The sequence below is a fragment of the Mustela lutreola genome, chromosome 9, assembly GCF_030435805.1.
Source record: "Mustela lutreola isolate mMusLut2 chromosome 9, mMusLut2.pri, whole genome shotgun sequence".
Taxonomy (NCBI): Eukaryota; Metazoa; Chordata; class Mammalia; order Carnivora; family Mustelidae; genus Mustela; species Mustela lutreola.
The window spans coordinates 64,442,653-64,462,711 of record NC_081298.1 but is presented as its reverse complement, the minus strand read 5'-3'; the positions used below and the strand labels follow the sequence as shown (position 1 = coordinate 64,462,711).

At 40.5% G+C, this 20,059-nt stretch overlaps 1 protein-coding gene across 1 annotated transcript; it reads left to right on the top strand.

The window, feature by feature from the left end:
- The first annotated feature begins 10,183 nt into the window (after positions 1 to 10,183).
- On the top strand, positions 10,184 to 19,146 carry PDCL3 (phosducin like 3). The gene is made up of 6 exons (XM_059134495.1): positions 10,184 to 10,332; positions 12,659 to 12,788; positions 14,864 to 14,954; positions 15,218 to 15,361; positions 16,149 to 16,357; positions 18,770 to 19,146. The coding sequence occupies exons 1-6, from the start codon at positions 10,327 to 10,329 to the stop codon at positions 18,910 to 18,912; spliced, it is 723 nt and encodes a 240-aa protein (XP_058990478.1). The 5' UTR covers positions 10,184 to 10,326; the 3' UTR covers positions 18,913 to 19,146.
- Positions 19,147 to 20,059: the final 913 nt, after the last annotated feature.

The window sequence follows — 20,059 nt, the reverse complement described above, 5'->3', positions numbered from 1 at the left end:
GGATGAATACATAATATTTAGTACATTCGTGTTGTGTAATTTTACTACAGTATCTCTGTGTGTGGATTTATCTTTATTTTTATTTTTCTGGCTCAGGACTCCCCATGCTTCTGAAATCCAAGGATCCTTATTTTTTTTTTTTAAGATTTTTATTTATTTGACAGAGTTCGAAAGTGGGCAGAGGGACAGGCAGAGAGAGAGAGGGAGAAGCAGGCTCCCTGCTGAGCAGAAAGCCTGATGCAGGGCTCCATCCCAAGACCCTGAGATCATGACCCCAGCCAAAGGCAGAGGCTCAACCCACTGAGCCACCCAGGTGCCCAAGGATTCTTATCTTTAATTGGGACAAATTAGCTTGTGAACACTTCTTCTCCACTATAATAATGTCTGACTCCATTTTTTATGTTTGGCTCTTAAGGGATTTAAACCACATCCATTCCTCTTCCCCTTCTGCCTCTCACTTTGCAAGCTGATAAGAAAGCCTGAATGCTCTCTTCTTTGGTACCAGCAGGCAGCTCAAATCATACAGACCCTTAGCCTGCTCACCCTCACCCCATCCTCTAATCTCCACAAAAAAATCCCACGTCAACCAGATACACAGCTTTGATGTGGAAGGAAAGAAAGGATTTCATTGTTAAAACCAAGCTTGAAAGCCACTGTCACTTTGAATCCCCATCTACCAGCAGGGTGTGATGTGCCAAGTATTGTTTTAGGCTTCAGGAGCACAGTAAACAAGACAGACATGAGACACAGATAATCATTAGATCAATTATGCTAAACATAGTGGTAGGTAAAATCTATGAAGATAAGTAAGAGTCAGGTGTGATGGCGAAGGGGGAGGCTGCAATTGTAGAAAGAGTCAGAGAAGTCTCTTCTAGGTTGAAATCTGAGCAGAAAACTAAAAGAAGTGAGGAAGTGACCCACACAGAAATCTGTGGCCAGGTTTTCAGGAAGTAGAAATAGCAATTGCAAAAGTCCAGCAGAATTTAAGGCTGGATTACATGTGGGATATGGGAGAAACTGAGGCATTGGGGTTGAGCCTAATGCTACCAAGAATGAACACTGGAGGGAAAAGGCTGGGGTTTGGTACCCAGAATTCTGGGGCTGACTTGTTAAATTTGAGACACCCAAAAGACATCCAGGTAGGCCATGGGTCTATGAGCCTGGGGTTCAGAAGAGAAATGAAGTGGGAAGTTCATTTTGGAAGGCTTCAGCATATAGGTAGCATTTATATTTATAACTATGGATCAGATCTCCCATCTCTACAGATAGAGAAGAGAGCTAAGGACAGAGTCTTTGTGAAATCCCAGCTGAGAGTTTAGGAGGGAAAGAGGACCCAGCAAGGGTAGCAGACAGTAAGGCAGGAGAATCAAGAGAGCAGAGAGTTGGAGTATCCAAGCAAGGAATGGGATTCATGAAGGAGAGAGTAAGCAACAGAGTCAAGTCTACTGAGAGCTGAGGAAGAAGTGCATAGAGAATGAGCTATTGGATTTCCCAACATGGAGGTCAAGGGTGACCTCAACAAAAGTCTATTTAATGGATGAACAAAAGCATGACAGAAGTGAGTTGAACAGAATGGGAGGGAGGGGATGGACACAATGAACATAGTCTTCCAGGAGCTTTGCTGGAAAGCTCTGTAGCTGGAGGGGATGTGGGGTCAAGGGAGGGTTTTTGTGGTCTTTAGCATTAGAAATATTTCAGCATGTTCATGTGTTGATGTAATGAACCACTAGAGAAGATAAAATCCACTGTGGGCATAGGAGTGGGAGGGGGAATACTTATTGGAACAAAGCCCAGCTGTGGACAAACGATGGCAGGGACTCCACTGCACATAGGGGTGAAGGTGGGGGTGCTTCCCTTGTTCAGTGGCACAGACAGGACAGTTGCAAGGAAAGACAGTAGAGTAGAGTCAATGAGTTCAATGTGTATGGAGTGAAATCCTAGGAGATTCTTTTCTGATTTCTTATCTAGGTGTAATAGATTCAAGATCATCTTTTGAGAATCAGGAGAGGAACAAGACAATGGGATTTTGAGAAAAGGGAAGGTGTAAAATAGTTCTCTAGGACTGGACAGGAAAAAAACCCCTCAACCAAGTAAATTTGAAGATCTAATTGATTTTATTAAATGATTTATAAATTGGGCAGCTTCCCAACTAGCAAGTAGAGGGGAGCTCCTCTGAGCCAAATTAAAGAAAGGTTTTTAAAGACGGAGAGAAGGCACAAAAAAGGAAAGAAATTTTTTAGCAAGAAATGCATTGTTTAGGCCAGGTTGTCCTCCAAAGGAGAGCAAAAGGGGGTCTATCAGTAAATTTGCTAGTATTGACCAGGAAATTCCATGTTAACTTTCTAAAGGTTTCATTTGTGAGAGGTGGAAACTGTGGTTAGGTTAGGTACTATCTTGGTTTACTGACTTGGAGCCTTCACCTAAGTGATGCCATTTTGGGCCTTTGTATTCCTTTTTAGCAAATGGGAAAATGAATAGACTAGGAAAGTACTGGGGCCCACTGGGACTGTGGGTATAAATGTAAAGCCAAGCAAATCTGATTGGTGGTGTGTGTTTCTGCAGCTACATTGGGGACCCAAGTGGGCAAGGGATGGGATGTAACTAGTACCAGGGTATGGTGTGCAAGTTTGATAAAAGACCGATCAAAATGAAGAGTCACAGAACATGAATCTTCACTTCCCTGCTTGCAGCTTCAAGGGCCTGAGAAACAGCAAAAGGATGACAGGTCAATGGACCCAAAATTGTTGCAGTGCAGATTTCAGAGTGTTAAAAAGAAAACCACAGTCCCAAAATAGTGTCACTTCGGCCCAGTCCCCAAACTGGGGTTTAGTGCATAATCTAACTGCAGTTTCAACCTCTCCCAAAATGTAGTCTTTTTTTTAAAAAAAGTATTTTATTTATTTATTTGACAGACAAAGATCACAAGTAGGCAGAGAAGCAGGCAGAGAGAAGAGGAAGCAGGCTCCCTGTGGAGCAGAGAGCCCTACATGGGGCTCGATCCCAGAACCCTGGGATCATGACCTGAGCTGAAGGCAGAGGCTTTAACCCATTGAGCCACCCAGGCACCCCACAAAATGTAGTCTTAATAGGCTAGCCAGGAATCCTTTTGATAGGCACCAGTGAGTCTGCCACACAGACCCTCTTCATTCCCCAAGGAAAGATAAGGCGATCAGCCTGGTAAGACCCTCTGTTCTTCCCCCTAAGGGAAAGTGACACTGCCTGGAATAATTCTTCTGCTAATAACTTTAGCTTCATCCTTCTAGAAAGACCTTCCATTTTGTATGTCCCCTCAGAGCTCCCCTTACTTGCCAGATGGGATGCTGTTGACACACAAATTGTTTAAGAAAGCCAATTAGATTGTCAAATTTACTTGGTTGAATTTTTATTATTTAACAAAAGGGAGAGGTAAGAGTTGGTAGTCAGGGAGTAGAGCTCTCTGGGCCAACTTAGACCCTGCTTGAGTTTGGGGTGAGGTATGGGTGAGGGGGGCCATCTTACTAGGAGCAGCTCTAAATGTGTCCTTCAATCCTATCAGACAATATAAAGCCAAGAGCATTTCATGAGATATTCCCCTTCATGTTTAAGAAGTCCTCAACCTACTTTATTTGTAATGTAAGTCTTATAGCAATACATACTAAAAACAGTTAACAACTGAGCCCTACACGTGCTGGACATTTTCGTGAACCTGACTGAGGCCATCTTGGACAAATCTGCCTTGATGACTGGTCTGTGACCTGAGGTGTACTGGAGTACAACATCCCCTCCATCCTTCTTTCTTCTTGTTTAATCACACCCTCAAGTACACCCTGGGAAAATAATGTCCTTGATGTTCTCTGGAGATTCTCAAACATTTCTTCCCAGTCGTTGTCCTTGACTATTCTCCAGCCTCTCAGGTTATACAAGCAGGTTTTATGAGAGGTGATGTTACAGAGATCTACGGGTCTGACAGCTGCCCAAGAGATGCTTCTATTTATTGGTCCCCTTAAAAAGCCATTTCTCATCAAACTGGGCTTGCCTTTTCCTTTAGTCTTTTAGCTCCTTTGGTCTTGGGAGGTCATTTTGTACATCCTTTTCACGGAAGAGCCTTGTTTTCAGTCTTTACATGTACTCAAACATTAAATCTTTGCAACAACTTCACGAGGCTATTGTCTTCATTTTGCAATTGAGAAAACTGGTAGATGAGATTAACTGGCTTTCTCCATGTGTGAATTCTTATGAAAAAGCCATGATCATTGTTTCCTGGAAGTAGTTTTATAGAGTTGATATGGCACAGAACTATCTCCTTATATATAGTAGAAAGCAGCTTATGGAAGGGGTAGGCTGTTCATTTTGGGGAAAATTATACCAATGAGATAAGGACCCTTATCCTTTGGAAAATACTATGTCCTTCTTAGCATTTGTTTACATTTTAAGAAATGTCCTCTTTGGGGCACCTGGATGGCTTAGTTGGTTGAGTGTCTGCCTTCGGCTCATCCATCATCTCCAGGTCCTGGGACTGAGCCCCATGTCAGGCTCCCGGCTCAGTGGGAGCCTCTCTCCCTCTCCTTCTGCCTCTCCCCTTGTTTGTGCTCTCTCTCTTTCTCTCAAATGAATAAATAAAATATTAAAAAAAAAAAAAGAAATGTCCTCTTTGTTGACATTAGGATTCATGAACTTGATTTTGAATATGTCAGCTTGACAAGTTTGGGTTTTGGCAATCATTTCCAAAGAAGGCAGGGACAGCCCCTAGGGGACATCTCGGAAATTACCAAGAATTTTTTGGTCACTTCAGTGACTGAATAGGGAGAGTAATATTGCTGGCATCCATGGGGCTCAGGAAAGCTAGATGTTCTACGAGGCACAGGACTTTCACATAGCTGTGAAGCCTACTTAAATTTAAGCATATATTTTTGTCCAGTTTTAGCTGAATTTTTCTAGGAACACACCAAATTTAGTAGGACAGCAATTCTTTTTTAAACTGAGGGAAGACTATACTTTGTTTTGATTGGAATTTTACCAAGTTGTTCACTATTCTAGAAAATCCCCACTCTGCCTGTAGTATTTCAGTTGCCAAGGCAACATATAGTATCAGTGTACATACGTGTCAGTTGTATTCATGGTGACATCTCTTTGTCAGACGGTGTTAGAACAGTCAAGCATATTTTTGGAATCTGGCTAAGGGAAAGTTGAATGGGGGATATAGTTACTGATCTACATTTATGTACTTGGAGTTATTTCCACCCATAGTTACTGCTGGCCATCCAGCAGACAAATGACTTCCAGGAATAATGGCCTCTTACCCAGTGACGTGACATGAAGTTGCAGGGCTAGTGAACATCATGTGACATAAAATGTGATATAAATGTAATATATGGAGTCTTTCTTTTTCTTTAGGATTTAATTTATTTATCTGACAGAGAGAGAGTGCACACAAGTGGGGAAGTGGAAGGCAGAGAGAGAGGGAGAAGCAGGGCTTGATTCCAGGACCCTGGGATCATGGCCTGAGTCAAAAGCAGATGCTCACAGACTGAGCCACCCAGGCAGCCCTATGGAGACTATCTTTGAATGAGGTATTTAGTTAGTTCTGGTAGAGGCAGGGCTTAATATTGTAGGGGCTAAGGGCAGGCTGTACCCAAATGAGCCCCTTTGGCATATTGATTATTTTCAGGAAAAGTTACTTAGGAAACAGGCAGTACAAGAACACTCAGACCTTTTTTATACCCTCGAGAGCAGGAAATAAATCTCCTATATGAAAAATAACCTTCTTACGCTGAGAAGTAAGATGACATCTTTATCACCAGAGATAGGGACTTTAAAGCTGAGAAAGCTGTGGGAATAAACCTGTTACACTTTTAAAAGATTATTTATTTACTTATTTGTTTGAGAGAGAGAGAGCTCAAGCAGGGGGAGGGGCAGAGGGAGAGAATCTCAAGCAGACTCTGCTGAGCATGGAGCCTAATGCTAGGCTCCATGAAGGGCTGGATCTCATGACCCTGAGATCATCACCTGAGCCGAAAATAAGAGTTGGATGCTTAACTGACTGAGCCATCCAGGTGTCCCAGCCTTGCTACTTTTTATTCTATCTCAGCCCCAATTCTGCTTAGAATTTCCTGCTAGTGAAAACTCCCCCAAATCTGTTTTGTCCTGTCAACTTCTTACAAATTTACTATCTGTGGGTCCAAATGTATAAAAATACATAAAATGTATAAAATTTATAAAATTTACTATCTATTGGTCCAAAATGTGTAAAAACTGGCAATCATTTCCAAGGAGGGCAGGGACATTGGTCATTTCTTCAGGTCCCAATTTCAATATTGAGGCTTCATGTGCACTTAATACAACTTTGATTTTTGTCCTATTAATCTGTCTCATGTCAATTTAATTCTTAAACTAGGGAGAATAACACTGGGAAGTGGGGTAGAGAAGGAGATTTCTTTCCCCAACAATATACACATGCCAGAAGTTAATCTATGATATCAGATAAATGGGTCAGAGTTAATTAATAGAAATATTATGTTATTTCTCTAGATTTGTGATGTTTATGGTATTTGTCAGCTTTTGAAAATTGGTAATTTGTTACTGTTTCTCTATTCTAAATAAATGTCTCCTTTGTGCCCACTTTTATGTTCATAATTTCTTATTTTTTTAAACTTTCTATTTTTATTTGGTCAAACATCATCATAATATTTATATAGGCCAATCTCTACTCAACACATAAATTATACTTTATTTCTTCCTTTTTGTATATTTTTATTTATTATATTGTGTTACTTTTATATTGTATTAACAAATTAAAAGAACAGGAAAGATAACATAATAAACTTACTGTTCTTGCCATATCACAGTCAATGTCCTTTCAGAAAACATTTTTTGAATGCCTATTCTGTGTAGGCATTATTCTAGGAGATAATCTCATTTAATCCCTAATGAAACATTTTCAAAATCTTTCAAATGGGGTCTCAGGACCCCTTTACACTCTTTTTTTTCTCCTATAGTTTTTCTAGTTTTATTGAAAAATAATTGACATACATTACTGCATAAATTAAAGAGATAAAACATGATGGTTTGATTTACATATGTTGTGAAGTGATTACCATAATAGATTCAGCTAACATCCATCTTCTCACACAGATACAAGAAAAAAAAGAATAAAGGAAAAAACTTTTCTCCTTATAGAAAAGATTGTTTATCTTTTTCTATGAACTTTTATTTTTGTTTTTTTAGATTCCTCATATAAGTGATAGAGTCTTAAAGAGATCCTCAAAGATTGAAAGTGTTTCAGGCTCCATAAAACTTGCTTGGCCCTAAATAAAAGTTTATTTGAGCATTCTCAGTCCTAATTTTCTGTTGCTACCACCTCATCTCTACCCTGACCCCGCCTCGCTGCCACAGTTAGCCATTTCATTAATTTCTGATTTTCTCTTTCTGTGATTAGTTTTGCAAAATTAAGCAAACACGAATATATACACATTTTTTTTTTTTTTTTTAAAGAGAGAGAGCATGAGCAAGGGGGCAGGAGGAGAAGGAGAGAGAATCTTAAGCAGACTCCACGCTCAGCATGCAGCCCAATGTGGGGCTCCATCTCACAACCCTGAGATTACAACCTGAGTGAAAATCAAGAGTCAGATGCTTAATTGACTTAAGCCACCCAGGTGCCCCCAAATGTGTGTGTGTGTGTGTGTGTGTGTGTGTGTGTGTGTGTTTAAGATTTTATTTATTTATTTGACAAAGAGAGACTCAGTGAGAGAGGGAACACAAGCAGGGGAGTGGGAGAAGTAGAAGCAGGCTTTCGTATTCTCAGGACCCTGGGATCATGACCTGAGCTGAAGGCAGAGGCTTTAATCCACTGAGCCACCCAGGCGTCCCTCCCATATGTATTCTTATTTAATCTTTTATTTTACACCAAAGGTGGTGTGTTGGTGTTCATTATTTCTTACAGTTTTTTAGAGTTGCAAATCTGTCATATTTTCACTTGATTTTCTGGATTTTTACTAATTGTCATCAAAGGTTTTTTCCACTTTCAGGCTATAAAGAAATTGTCTCATTATTTTCTCTAGCACTTTTAGTTTTCAATTTTTAAAATGATATACACAATGAAATACATATCCAATTTTATCTGTTTTCAAATGGCTGTCCAATTGCCTCAAAACCATGTATTAAAAACTCTATCCCTTCCCCCAGCAGACTAAGATGTCAGCATACACTAATATTTGTACACTTGCTTTATTTGTAGATTGATTCTGAACATGTTGCTCCATTGATCTATTTGTCAGTTCACGTACCAATAGCACATTGTTTTAATATCTGGTAGAGGCTGGCTGTTCCCTTAGTCTGCCATTCTTGTTTATTTCATCATAAAAACTTGAGAATCAACCTTTCTAGCCTCAGAAAATATTGGGATTTTAAGATTAAGATTGTGTTAAATTTTACACATGAACTTGGAGAAAATTGACATCTCTGTGACATCATCCAATCTGAAGAGGAGGGATTTCTTGCATTTGTTCAAGTCTACTTTCATATTTTCAGAAATGTCTTATAATATTCTCCATGCAGGTTTTTTTTTTCCATGTAGGTTTTTGTATACTCTTTGAGTTTATTCCTAAGTGCTCTTTTCTTTTCTGTTGTTATTGTAATTAGTGTCTCTATCTTCTAGTTTGTTATTGTAAATACAAACGCTATTTTTTGTAGGTTAATTTTATATCCTGATCCTATATAGAACTCTCATACTGTAGTATGAATTTAAGACTTGATTCTATCCCGTTTTCCAAGTATGCTATCATGTCATATGACCTAAAAAAAAATTATTTTCCAATTCTTTTCTTTTCCAATTCTTATGGCTCTATTTTTTTTTTTTTTTTCCTCTTGAGCCCTAATTATTTTCTCCAGATCCAAGAGTGATGGATGGAATGATGGACAGAGAGGTCTTTAGGGAGCGGGGAGAGACTGATTTAGAGTAATGGAAGAGGCTTTGACAAAAGTGGGAAAGGCACATTTCTGCAGAGGAGGTGGTAGAGTTTGAGACTTTGGCTTGTCAGTCTCTAGAGAGAGGGATTAGGAAATAACTAGGGCTGGGAATGAATAAGCAGTACCCACTCTATAGCTCTGGAGGGGACGCCAAGCTTCGCATAGAACCAAACCCCCCAGGAACTAGTCTGGGTCCTGATTTTGGTAGTAAGACCAGGGACAATTCATTCACAGTTTGCTGCAGATAAATGAATAAACAGATGCTTCTGGAGACCATAATTCTGTGGTAATTAGGTAAATATTAAGAATCCTTATAAATTATAAAAATCAAAGCTCCTTGCCCTCAAGGAATCATTTTATTCACTATCCATGGTTTTGTATTTTAGCGACACCTGGGAATCTTTACGAAAATACCAATTCCAGGTTTCATCTCCAGGAGTTTAATTTGACTGGGGTTGGAGCTTCAGCATAACTGCAGTGTTTGAAGGTTCCCAGGTGGTTGTAATGCTTGACCAAAGTTGAGAGCCGAAAGCCTACGCCACAGGCGTTTGGATGTGCTATTATCTGTGTCTGCTTCACTGCTGAGAGGCAGCAAGTTAGCCCAGGTGTCCCTGGAGGGGTATTGCTTTCTTAATTCAAACTGGAGTGTTGTGTAGGCAGAAGCCTGGAGCCCAGCCCCTGTATTTTACAATTCAGATTCTGCTGATTTTTACTCAAGCCTCCTGTGTGCCTGGATAGGACTAAGCACTTCTGCAAATTTGGACTGCCTGAGGCTTAACCAGATGGAATGACTTTCACTTTCTGTTTTTTCTATTGTGATCACTGCTGTATCCGCAGAATCTAGAATAGTGTCTGGCACATATTAGGCTCTTGATGAATATGTCTTATGAATTAATTGCCTTACCAGACGCTGAAATGATAGCGAGTAAATGATGACCCTGCATCTTTTAAAATTATAACACTGGATCACTGAAACACATTTCTATTTGAGACTTCTTGAGCCAGGCCCTGGTTTACTAGGAATGCGTCTGAGGCAGGACATGGCTCACGGTGCCGAGAGCGTCCTCCATCCAGTTCCACCTTTTCAATCACGGAGACTTGCCCTAATAAGGTAGTACAGAGAATTGGCTCCGGGTCACGTGAAGCCAGCGACGCCAACCCAGGAGGCACCCCAATGCGCATGCGCACAGCTTCTGACGGGTTTCTTGAGTGGGCACAGGTTCAGCGGCCTCACTTACTCCCTGGCTCCGCCCTGCTCACTCTTAGAGGGCGGGGCGAAGGCTGGGCTGGGAGAAGAGGCGGGGTGACGGTTGTGCGCGTGCGCGGAAGAGAGCTGAGGGGCGGGGCCGCTGCTGAGGCCTGGGTTGAGCGATTTTAGACAAGATGCAGGTAAAGAACCTGGGGGTCCGAGCTCCGGAGTCCACCGCAGACCCCGCTGGGTCTGTGGCAGCGACGGACCATCTGGGCTGGGACTGTGCTAAGCGCCGGGCGCCACCGGCACGCAAAATACCACGCGAGTCTAGGCCCAGCGCAGGCGCCGTGCGAGAGGGCGGGCGTGGTCCGGCCAGGACCTGCGGGCTGGGTCTCCCCACCGCTGTGTGTCTCACCCGCAAATCTGTCTTTGGCGGCCGCCTGTTCTTATGGTCGGATCCCGTGAAGTCTGTGAAGGACTCGCAGCATCCCACCTGATAGATTTACTTCCTGTTCCTTAATTATCTTAGCTCCTAGGCAGGTGTGTTATGGGCACGTTGTGGCTATGGAAGCTGAGGCTTGAAGAAGGGAGGGGTCCCGCCTGGACGTGCCAGAACGTGGAACAGTGGCGGAACCTGTGTTCCTGACCACACTTAGAGCGGGGTGAGGGTTTAGTTGAATGCTTTAACCCCCAACATTGATGTTCAGGTAGAGGTGTACTCTGTCTCCGATTCTGTGGCTCCCTAAGCTCATTCCTAGGGTCCCTCTCCTTAGTTACTTTCTGTCTTAAAATAGGTAAAACGAAATCCCCTAATTTTGTCCCCCTCCCTTTTTTAAAAGATTTTATTTATTTGGCAGACAGAGATCACAAGTAGGCAGAGAGGCAGGCAGAGAGAGAGAGAGAGGAGGAAGCAGGCTCTCTGCTAAGCAGAGAGCCCGAGGCGGGGCTCCATCTCAGGACCCTGGGATCATGACCTGAGCCGAAGGCAGAGACTTTAACCCACTGAGCCACCCAGGCGCCCCTGTCCCCCTTTTTTGGTATCAGGGATTTTCTAATGGAATTGGACTAAAAGTGAAAGAAAATGAAGACATCATGGTAATTAACAAAAATTTGTGACAGCTAAATTCTGTCATTGTCAGAGGACCCTCTGTCAAAGTCATTCTGCTGCTTTCCAGACCTCACTATAGTCCAGAATTCTGATTAAATCGTCTCTGGCTAAGTGGCGGATGAGAAATGGAGTTAGTGGACCTTTGCTTGGAGTATTAGGCAATTAGGCATTGACAGCTGGAGAGGATAAGCATCTACAAATACAGTCTGTCTGCCAGAAGCTAGGCACTCTTTTTTTTTTTTTTTTTGAAGCTAGGCACTCTTAAATGGTGAAGAGGAAGCCCCAGGGCTGCCCTGGCCTCCTTTGTATTCTCTATGTTTCAGGACCCTGCTTTGAAATGTCATCTCTGCAGAGGTCTTCCCTGAGCACCCTGTTGAAAGGATTCTGTTCGTTTTCTTTTGATATATCTCAGCAAGACAGTGACATGGAGTTTGGGCTGGAGCCTGGCTGTCCTAGTGCCCTTTCCACAGGGCTCCTTGATTTCTTATTCCAAACCAGGTCCATTAGCAGGGTTCCTGTCAAGCCATGCAAAACCAGTTTGGCTAGCTGGCTTTGGGAGCGAGAGCCCACTTTGACATTTATCCTTCTGACATTTGATCCTGGTAAATTTGACTTGTTCTAGGATGGCACTGTCTTCATAAATGTCAAGTCTCTCCTTGGTTGTGAGGTTTAACTAAGTAGGTACAGGTATAGGGCTTCAAAGAGTGCCCAGCGTCCAGTATTCAGTACGTGTTAGACATTGAGAGCTGTCCCACGGGGTCTCAGTTCTCCTTCTCAGGTTTGGACCATTAGATAATTTGTCAGGCTAGCTTCAGGCTCTCCTGATTGTACTGCAGTCACTTAGAACTTTGAGATACTCCTGTCTCTGCTCTTGGACCCTTTGTACTTGCTGGTCACTTTGCCTTGAAAGTAATTTCTTAGGTTCTCATTCCTCACATCTGGTTCCTTCTTGGCTTCCAGTGATGATAAAATGTCCACTTCCGAGAGAATATCCCTGCCTATCCTTGGAATGAAGGCCCCTTGTAACTCTCTAGGTCAGCAGCCTGTTGAACATTGCACTTGCCATACGTACTTAGCATCTGTTGAATGAATCAATCTGAGTCATTCATAAACATCGAATAGAAGCCAGGTTAGAGCCTTGCTGTGAGCATTGATGCCGATTTGCACATTATATCCCGATTTTTAGCCAAGACTATGTTCTTGGGTGTGTGTCCAATGTGGGGAGGGTGATGTGGAGTGGAGAACAGGAAAAGAATAGGGGCTGTGGATCTTCTGACGCTTTCTCAGAAATAGGCCACAGAATAATTTGGTTTGCATTCCTCTGCCTACCAACTTTCCCATTCAACCCTTTCCCCAACATGGCACCCTTCATAGTGGACTTGGCACTCAGAGTATTCTTGGTCTACTTCCACTAGGACCCCAATGCAGATACTGAGTGGAATGATATCTTACGCAAAAAGGGCATCTTGCCCTCAAAGGAAAGTTTGAAAGATTTGGAAAAGGAGGCAGAAGAAGAAGAACAGCGAGTCCTTCAGCAGTCAATTGGTAAGATTGCTTATATTCTTTAAGGTTTGTTTCTCTTTGGGTTAAGAAACAAGTTTCTAAGCCTCTAACTGCTTTGGTAGAAGGATGCTCTGAGCAGGAATTGGGAACAGGGACTGGAGTGCTGGGATGGGCACTATTTCTGGGACCTCAAGGGAGTCACAGGCGGTCTCTAACCTTCAACTTCCTGGACTGTAGAATTTTCACAATTTCTTGTCTGTGTCAGATGAGCACATGATAATCCTGAAGAAAATATTTCTTAGTCTTGACTTCATGCCCCATTGATCACAGGGACAAGTACTTTCGTCTTCCTACATGTTGGAGCAATTTAGAGATGGGTTCACTAGAAAGCATTTATGCAGTGAATGTTGATTGAAAGGTGACTGTCTGTCAGGTGTTATGCTAAGCTTTGGGGCTTTAGCTATGTATAGGCCAGACAAAAATCCCTGTCCTTATGGGACTTATAGTCTAGTGAGAGAGACAAGCAATAAATAATACATAAGTAAATATAGGAAAATAAGGCAGGGAAATGGCCTGGAAAGGGTGGAGGAAGGGTGAGTATAATTTGAGAGTCAGACAGAGCCTCACTAGGATTGACATTTGAGTAGATGTGAGGGAGTTGAACTGAGCTACTTAAGTGAGTGAAGAGCATGTTGGAGAACCAGCCAGGAAGCCAGTATGACTAGGAAGGAACAGTAAGTTCACAGAGGCAACTAAGGGTCAAACCACTGAGGACCTTGTTTCTTTAACAGACTTTGGCTTTTATGTCTAGTCGGGTGGAAGTCACTGGAGGTTTGAACAGAGGATTGACATGTTGACAGCACCCTCCCTTTCCAAGTATGGAAGATGGGGAGCAAGTCAGGAAGTAGGGAGATTAGTCTGGAAACTGCTGCAGTAATTTAGGCAAGAGCTACCACTGGCTTAGCCAGCCTGCATGGGGGTTGGTGGAAGGGGTGAGTAGTGGTCAGATCTGGAAATAATATGAAGGTAGGACCACAGGATTTGCTGGTGGATCCTGTGAGGGGTGTGAGGAAAAGTAAGTGAAGGATGCCTGTCAGGCTTTGGGCTTGAGCAGTCTGAAGGGAATGCATTACCACCAGCCGAGATGATGAAGGCTTGGTGAACAGCAGTTTGGAGCTAGGCTCAGGCACTCTATTTGGGACATAGAAACACTGAAATTTTTATTAGTCAAGTAGAGATGGCAAGTAGGCAGTTGGCTATGTTTTTCTCTAAATAAGAGAAATATGGGCTGGAGGCATAAAGATCGCATGAGATGCTATCACCAAAGGAGTGGGCATAGATTTTTAAAAAGGCGGCAAAAGGATAAAAAAGGAGTCAAATCAGCAAAGGTTCAAAGGAGGAGCAGCCATAGAGGTAGGAAGAGAGAAGGCATCCTATCCCGGAAGCCAGAGGAGGACCATCTTTCAAAGAGGAGGCAATGCTAGGTTGGATCAGTGCTGCTCATCAGTTAGGAAGTGGAGGTCATTGTTGACCTTGCAAAGAGCAGTTTGTATAGTGATAGAATTGGGGTTGGGAGGCAAAATCTGATTTGACGTCAAGAAACAAGAATACTTATGGCAATAAAAACCAAGTCGAGATTTTATAGCTGTTGGTTAAAAGAGCTGTCTACCTCTCACAAGAGAACACCCAAGACAATAATCCTTGTAACTCTAGGAGGGGTCTGTTGGGGACACCCCTGTCCTTAGAGATAGAACTGTTACTACAGCAGTCCATGGTATATGTGTTTGAAGAGCAAACCAGGTGAGTTAGGGCAAATATAACTCTCTTGTTTTATAAACTTGGGAAACTTCTCGTTCATATCCTTAATAGGTATGGCACTGGGAGGGTCAGTCTTGCTGCATTTGGTTAACATGGTTTTATCTTTTTAAAATACCCTCAAGTTCTTTCTTACTAGTGTAAGACCTTCAGTATTTTTTATTTTTGGTTTTGGTGAATGAGTTTTATTTTGGCTTGGTGTTGCATGCACATCTTTAGGAGAAAAATAAAGGAGAGAGAACAAAATGCAAATTTGTTCATCTTTTACATTTTTTGTTTTTTGCTAACTTAACCACATTCAGTGAAAACATATGAAGATATGACTTTGGAAGAGCTGGAGGATAATGAAGATGAATTTAATGAGGAAGATGAACGTGCTATTGAAATGTACAGGTTAGTGCCCTGCAGAGGGACTCTTTGGTTTTTAGTGTGGCACTAAAATGTGTCTTTTGAAAAGTTAATTTTCTGACCTAGATAACTATCAGAAAGCGCCATATTTAAGTAGTAATATTGCAGATCTCGGTGAACTCATCTTAGACTTTTGCCACATGCCAAGTAAGTAAACCTGGATATTTATAAAGGTTGCTGTCTGAAAGGTGTGTGTGTATGTATAGGGTGTACATGTAAGAGGTTTCTCCCCTCTTTGTGCTGTGCAGGCAGCAAAGACTGGCTGAATGGAAAGCAACTCAACTGAAGAATAAATTTGGAGAAGTTTTGGAGATCTCAGGAAAAGATTATGTTCAAGAAGTTACCAAGGCTGGCAACGGCTTGTGGGTAATCTTGCACCTTTACAAGCAAGGGTGAGCTGATCTTATGCACTGTCCTTAAATGTTAATCCACATTGGAGGTTTGTTGTTTTGTGTTGTTTTGTTTTTTACTAGTGATGTGCTTTGTTACTGATTTGCCCAAACCTAATGCCTAATTTTTGTCTTCAGGCTTTAAAATTAATAGTTGTGACTAAAAAGAATGCCTTTGTTATATTGTAGCAATGGAGATTGCTTTTACTGAAAAAGAATTCCTTATTTATCCTTCTAGAGAAACTGGCATTTCAAAATTCCATGTAGTGAATCATTCTCATAGATGTCAGGGGTGACCTTTGTAATAATTGTTCCATGCAAGTGATGCAGTGGCCCTCCACTGCTTCTCAGCTCCAGCCGTATTCTCCTACTGTACTTGTGTAGAAGTTATTTTTATTTTTTTATTTTTATTTCTTGTAGAAGTCTTTTTAGAGCAGGAAGTGCTTTCTGACCTTTTTCACACCTTTTGAATCTTGAATATTCTCTCAGATAGATGAGCAAAACAATTCTCTTTTACATTGAAGCTGTTTTTCTGACTTACTGAGTCAAGTTAGATTGGATTTTGGATTTTGAGTTCTTCATTTTCCCTGAATATATTACAAAGTTTTTTAAAAAAATGTTAATTCATCCTGGATGGAATAGCAGAATCACTTGTGAAGCTATTACGAGGGTTTACTGAGGTAGAAGGGTAGTTGAGCATTGCCCTGTATCAATGCAGAATCATAGTTGCTTCTGTTTCTGTTTTACAGAGTTCCTCTCTCACCATTGTTTTCCCATTTCTGTTTTACAGCATTCCCCTCTGTGCCCTCATAAATCAGCACTTCAGTGGACTTGCCAGGAAGTTTCCTGATGTCAAATTTATTAAAGCCATTTCAACAACCTGCATACCCAATTATCCTGATAGGAATCTGCCTACAATATTTGTGTACCTTGAAGGTGATATCAAGGCTCAATTTATTGGACCTCTGGTGTTTGGTGGCATGAACCTGACAATAGATGGTAAGGGCCTCTTTGAAATGGTCCAGGGCACGTGAGCAATGACAAGTGTGTGTTAGAGATGATGAGGGGATGATTCTGTTAAAAAGACGTGTGTTGTGATGATTTGTGAAAATCACCTTTGCCCCATGCTACTGTCTGCTAAAAGCCAAGAAGCACATTTGATCTCTCATTAAAGGAATCATTGGGGGCAGTTATAACTGGGCTCTAATAATTCTGTTAAAAGAAGGCACACTGGATTTTAAAGTATGTATATTTAATACTAATGTCTAATATATTTTCTTTGTCCCTGTAGTTGGATACATTTTGAGTTATAGTTCAAGATCTCAACATTCGTTTTTTGCTTGATTCACATGAATAGGGCTTCTTGGTGGCTCAGTTGGTTAGGCGTCTGCCTTTGGCTCAGGTCAGGATCCTGGGGTCCTGGGATTGAGCCCCACATCGGGCTCCCAGTTCAATGGGGGAGTCTGTTTCTTCCTCTTAATCTGCCCCTCCCCATAAATAAAATCTTTTAAAAAAAGGAAAAAAATTCACACAAACATACTTTGATGGTTATTTATATATATATATACACACATATATATATGTATATATATATATGTGTTTGTATGTATACATATATATATATAGAGAGAGAGAGAGGGACTACTTATATATATATATATATATATACACACACACGCACCCCTATGGGAATATTTTCTCAGTTGAATATCTTAGTAGCTTTTAAATTAAATTAAAAGTTTGAGTTCTGCCTCTTAACACCTGAAGGATGTATTCTTTTATTCCTGAAGGATGTGTTGTTTTATTCCTTTTTACCTGTTACATGGAGTGTCAAAATATGTACACACATATAACATGAAAGAGAGAACCTGAGGCCCATGGCATCCTTCTAAGTCACTCATTATTGAAATAATATGTCCAGCTATTCTTTAAAAACATGTATTAAAATACGACTTTAAATACTGTTTTATATAACTACATAAGATACTCACCTGGGATAAGTATTCACATCTGTGCACATAGAGAAACACACGTTATAACAGTTATATATTATTCCAGTGTTCAAAGGAATACTACTATTTTTTTTTTTAAGATTTTATTTATTTATTTAACACAGAGAGAGAGATCACAAGTAGGCAGAGAGGCAGGCGGGGTGGGGGTGTTGGGGGGGAGCAGGATCCCTGCGAAGCAGAGAGCCAGACCTGGGGCTTGATCCCAGACCCTGAGATCATGACCTGAGCCGAAGGCAGAGGCTTTAACCCACTGAGCCACCCAGGCGCCTGGAATACTGCATTTCAAATGAAGTATATGTTTGCATCTTATTCTGCTCTTTTGAATGTACCATGAGGGGAAAGATGGTTGTAGGATAGGAGGTCCTGTCTTTATCTCTAGAAAGTCTTATCTGAGGATTAGTGAACTTATAAAATAATGATTACTGCGTGTAAGTGGACAATAGCATTAATACGTAAACCGATACATGTGAATGGTGGATCTAAATATATTCTTGAGTCAAGAATCGGAATTAAGGTTTTTCTCTTTCTTTCTTTTCTTTTTCTTTTTAAGAAATTTGTTGAATTTTCATAACATTCAACTGAGTACTGAGAACTTTAAATACTGGTGTCATTGGTCTCCATGAAGAACTTTAAATTAATATGGTTTAAATAAAATTGGTTGTCACATCTTATTGGAGGTGCCTAATTAGCAGAGTATCACTTAAACTATTCACTTAAACTATTCACTGTAGAATGTCTCATGTAGTCCTTAGTTCTGCCTGGAGTCTTTTCTGCAGTCGAAAAGACATCCCTTGATTTCTCTTCACATGGTCTCATACCCATGTGGAGTTCATTGATTATGAGAGAGTGACATACAGGAACCAAGGCTTTAGTCACTGGTTCTTTATTTTCTTGGTACTGTCTTTATTACTTAGTGCAAATGCATAAGTTCTAGGATGTCATCATACATTTATCCTTTGACTCATGCTGGACATGAGGCCCAAGAATTTCCTTGTGTTAACTAAAATTAGATTTAATGGTTGGATTGCCAGCAGGGGTGTGAAAAGTATTTCCTTTAAATGTTTCATCCTGATCTTCCCTGGGAAGTTGTTTGCAAGTCAAGAAACTGTAGTCATAAGATAGGTTTAGTTTTTGTTTTTTATTTTAGTTGCCATAATTCAAATATATATATATAGTATCTCATTTGATCTCCTCTTCTGAAAAAGTGTTAAGTATTTTATTTTCCTTCTTAAAGGTCTGATTTTTTGCTTTCCTTCTAGATACCTTATAATTATAGCACTAAAATTATCATCAAATGTTACTGCATAGTTTCTGTTTTTAAAAAATTGGCTTAATGGGCTTGAGGGTTAGGGTCCTATGCTGACTGCCTTAGGTAATTTGGTTTTTCTTTATCACATAGAGTTGGAGTGGAAACTGTCAGAGTCTGGAGCAATCAAGACAGACTTGGAGGAAAACCCTAAGAAACCAATTGAAGACGCTTTGCTATCCTCGGTGCGGTGCTCCATCCCCACAAGAAGGGATAGTGATTCTGAGGATGACTAAGACTCTGGCCTCGGTAATGTGCCAGACTTCCTTCATGTGACAAATCCTCTGGATTTTTTTAAAAAAGAAAAAGTAAAAATGCTTTTTGGCTTTTAGTCTTTTTATAATTATGTTTCACATCTCATAGATCTCAGAAATCATCATTGCTGGGAGTCCTATTATGTTTCTTAGAACTCACTTTTTAAATTAATAACCTTTCCTTAAAAAAAATAAAAATCAGCTATTGGTATGGCAGATGTCTCTGTTTTCCTCACTTATATTTTAAGCAATAAAACTGTCTGTTCACCATTTGTCCACATACAACTACATAAGAGGGAATGTGGTGTTTTTAAAATAATGTGGCTAAGTTTACAGTGGAAAAATTGTAAACTAAACCTTGTAGTTACATTATCATTTATTTTTATTTTGTAAGGATGGCAACAGAATGATTAGAGGAGTGATTGATGGGAAAAATCTTAGTATTGGTCCTGATTAGGAGGAATAGGCAGTGATTTTTATAAAATCTTGTCTTTTCGAAGCAGTAACTGAAAGATTACAGTTTATTGCCATTTTTGGTTAAGTGTTTTTTCCTAGTCAGAATAGTTTTTGTCTCAGACTGTTGAGATATGGTAAAAAGCCACCTTAAATTCTTTTTTTATAAGCAGATAATAAACACATAAGCTGTATCTTAATTAGTAGAAAGCATCAAGGTATTTTTGGAACTAGAATCCTCTTAGCACTTAACACTTCTCAAATTGACATTAACAGGAAATTGGGGAAATATCCCTTAATGTTTATGTTGAATGGTATAGTATTTAATGTGGGTTTGAATCTTAAAAATATGAATTAGAGAGGGCTTGGAGTTCCTTCAGGTTATATTACAAAATTTATTTTTGCTGTAATTCAAAGAGTAACAAACAGCTATGACCCACTTTACCTGTGAGAAGTGTCTGTGTTAGTAAATATTTGTTTTTCTACACACGAGAGCCAGCACTGCTTTTAAAAATGTACTCTGTGTAACATTTTTCTTTGAAGGATTTTTTTGTAAACTTTTAATTGCAGGTTGATACACATATGGTCAGTTCTGTCACTTGCATGCTAGTTCTGTGGGTTTTGTGAGAGAGCTGCCTTCTTTGATTTTCTGTTGTTAGCTGACATTAAAATGAAA

Bases quoted from the DNA above. Each gene is read 5' to 3' on its own strand.
- PDCL3 (XM_059134495.1), top strand. The intron at 15,362-16,148 runs GTGAGCTGATCT...TCTGTTTTACAG, and splicing joins TTGCACCTTTACAAGCAAGG to CATTCCCCTCTGTGCCCTCA. The intron at 16,358-18,769 runs GTAAGGGCCTCT...TTTATCACATAG, and splicing joins CATGAACCTGACAATAGATG to AGTTGGAGTGGAAACTGTCA.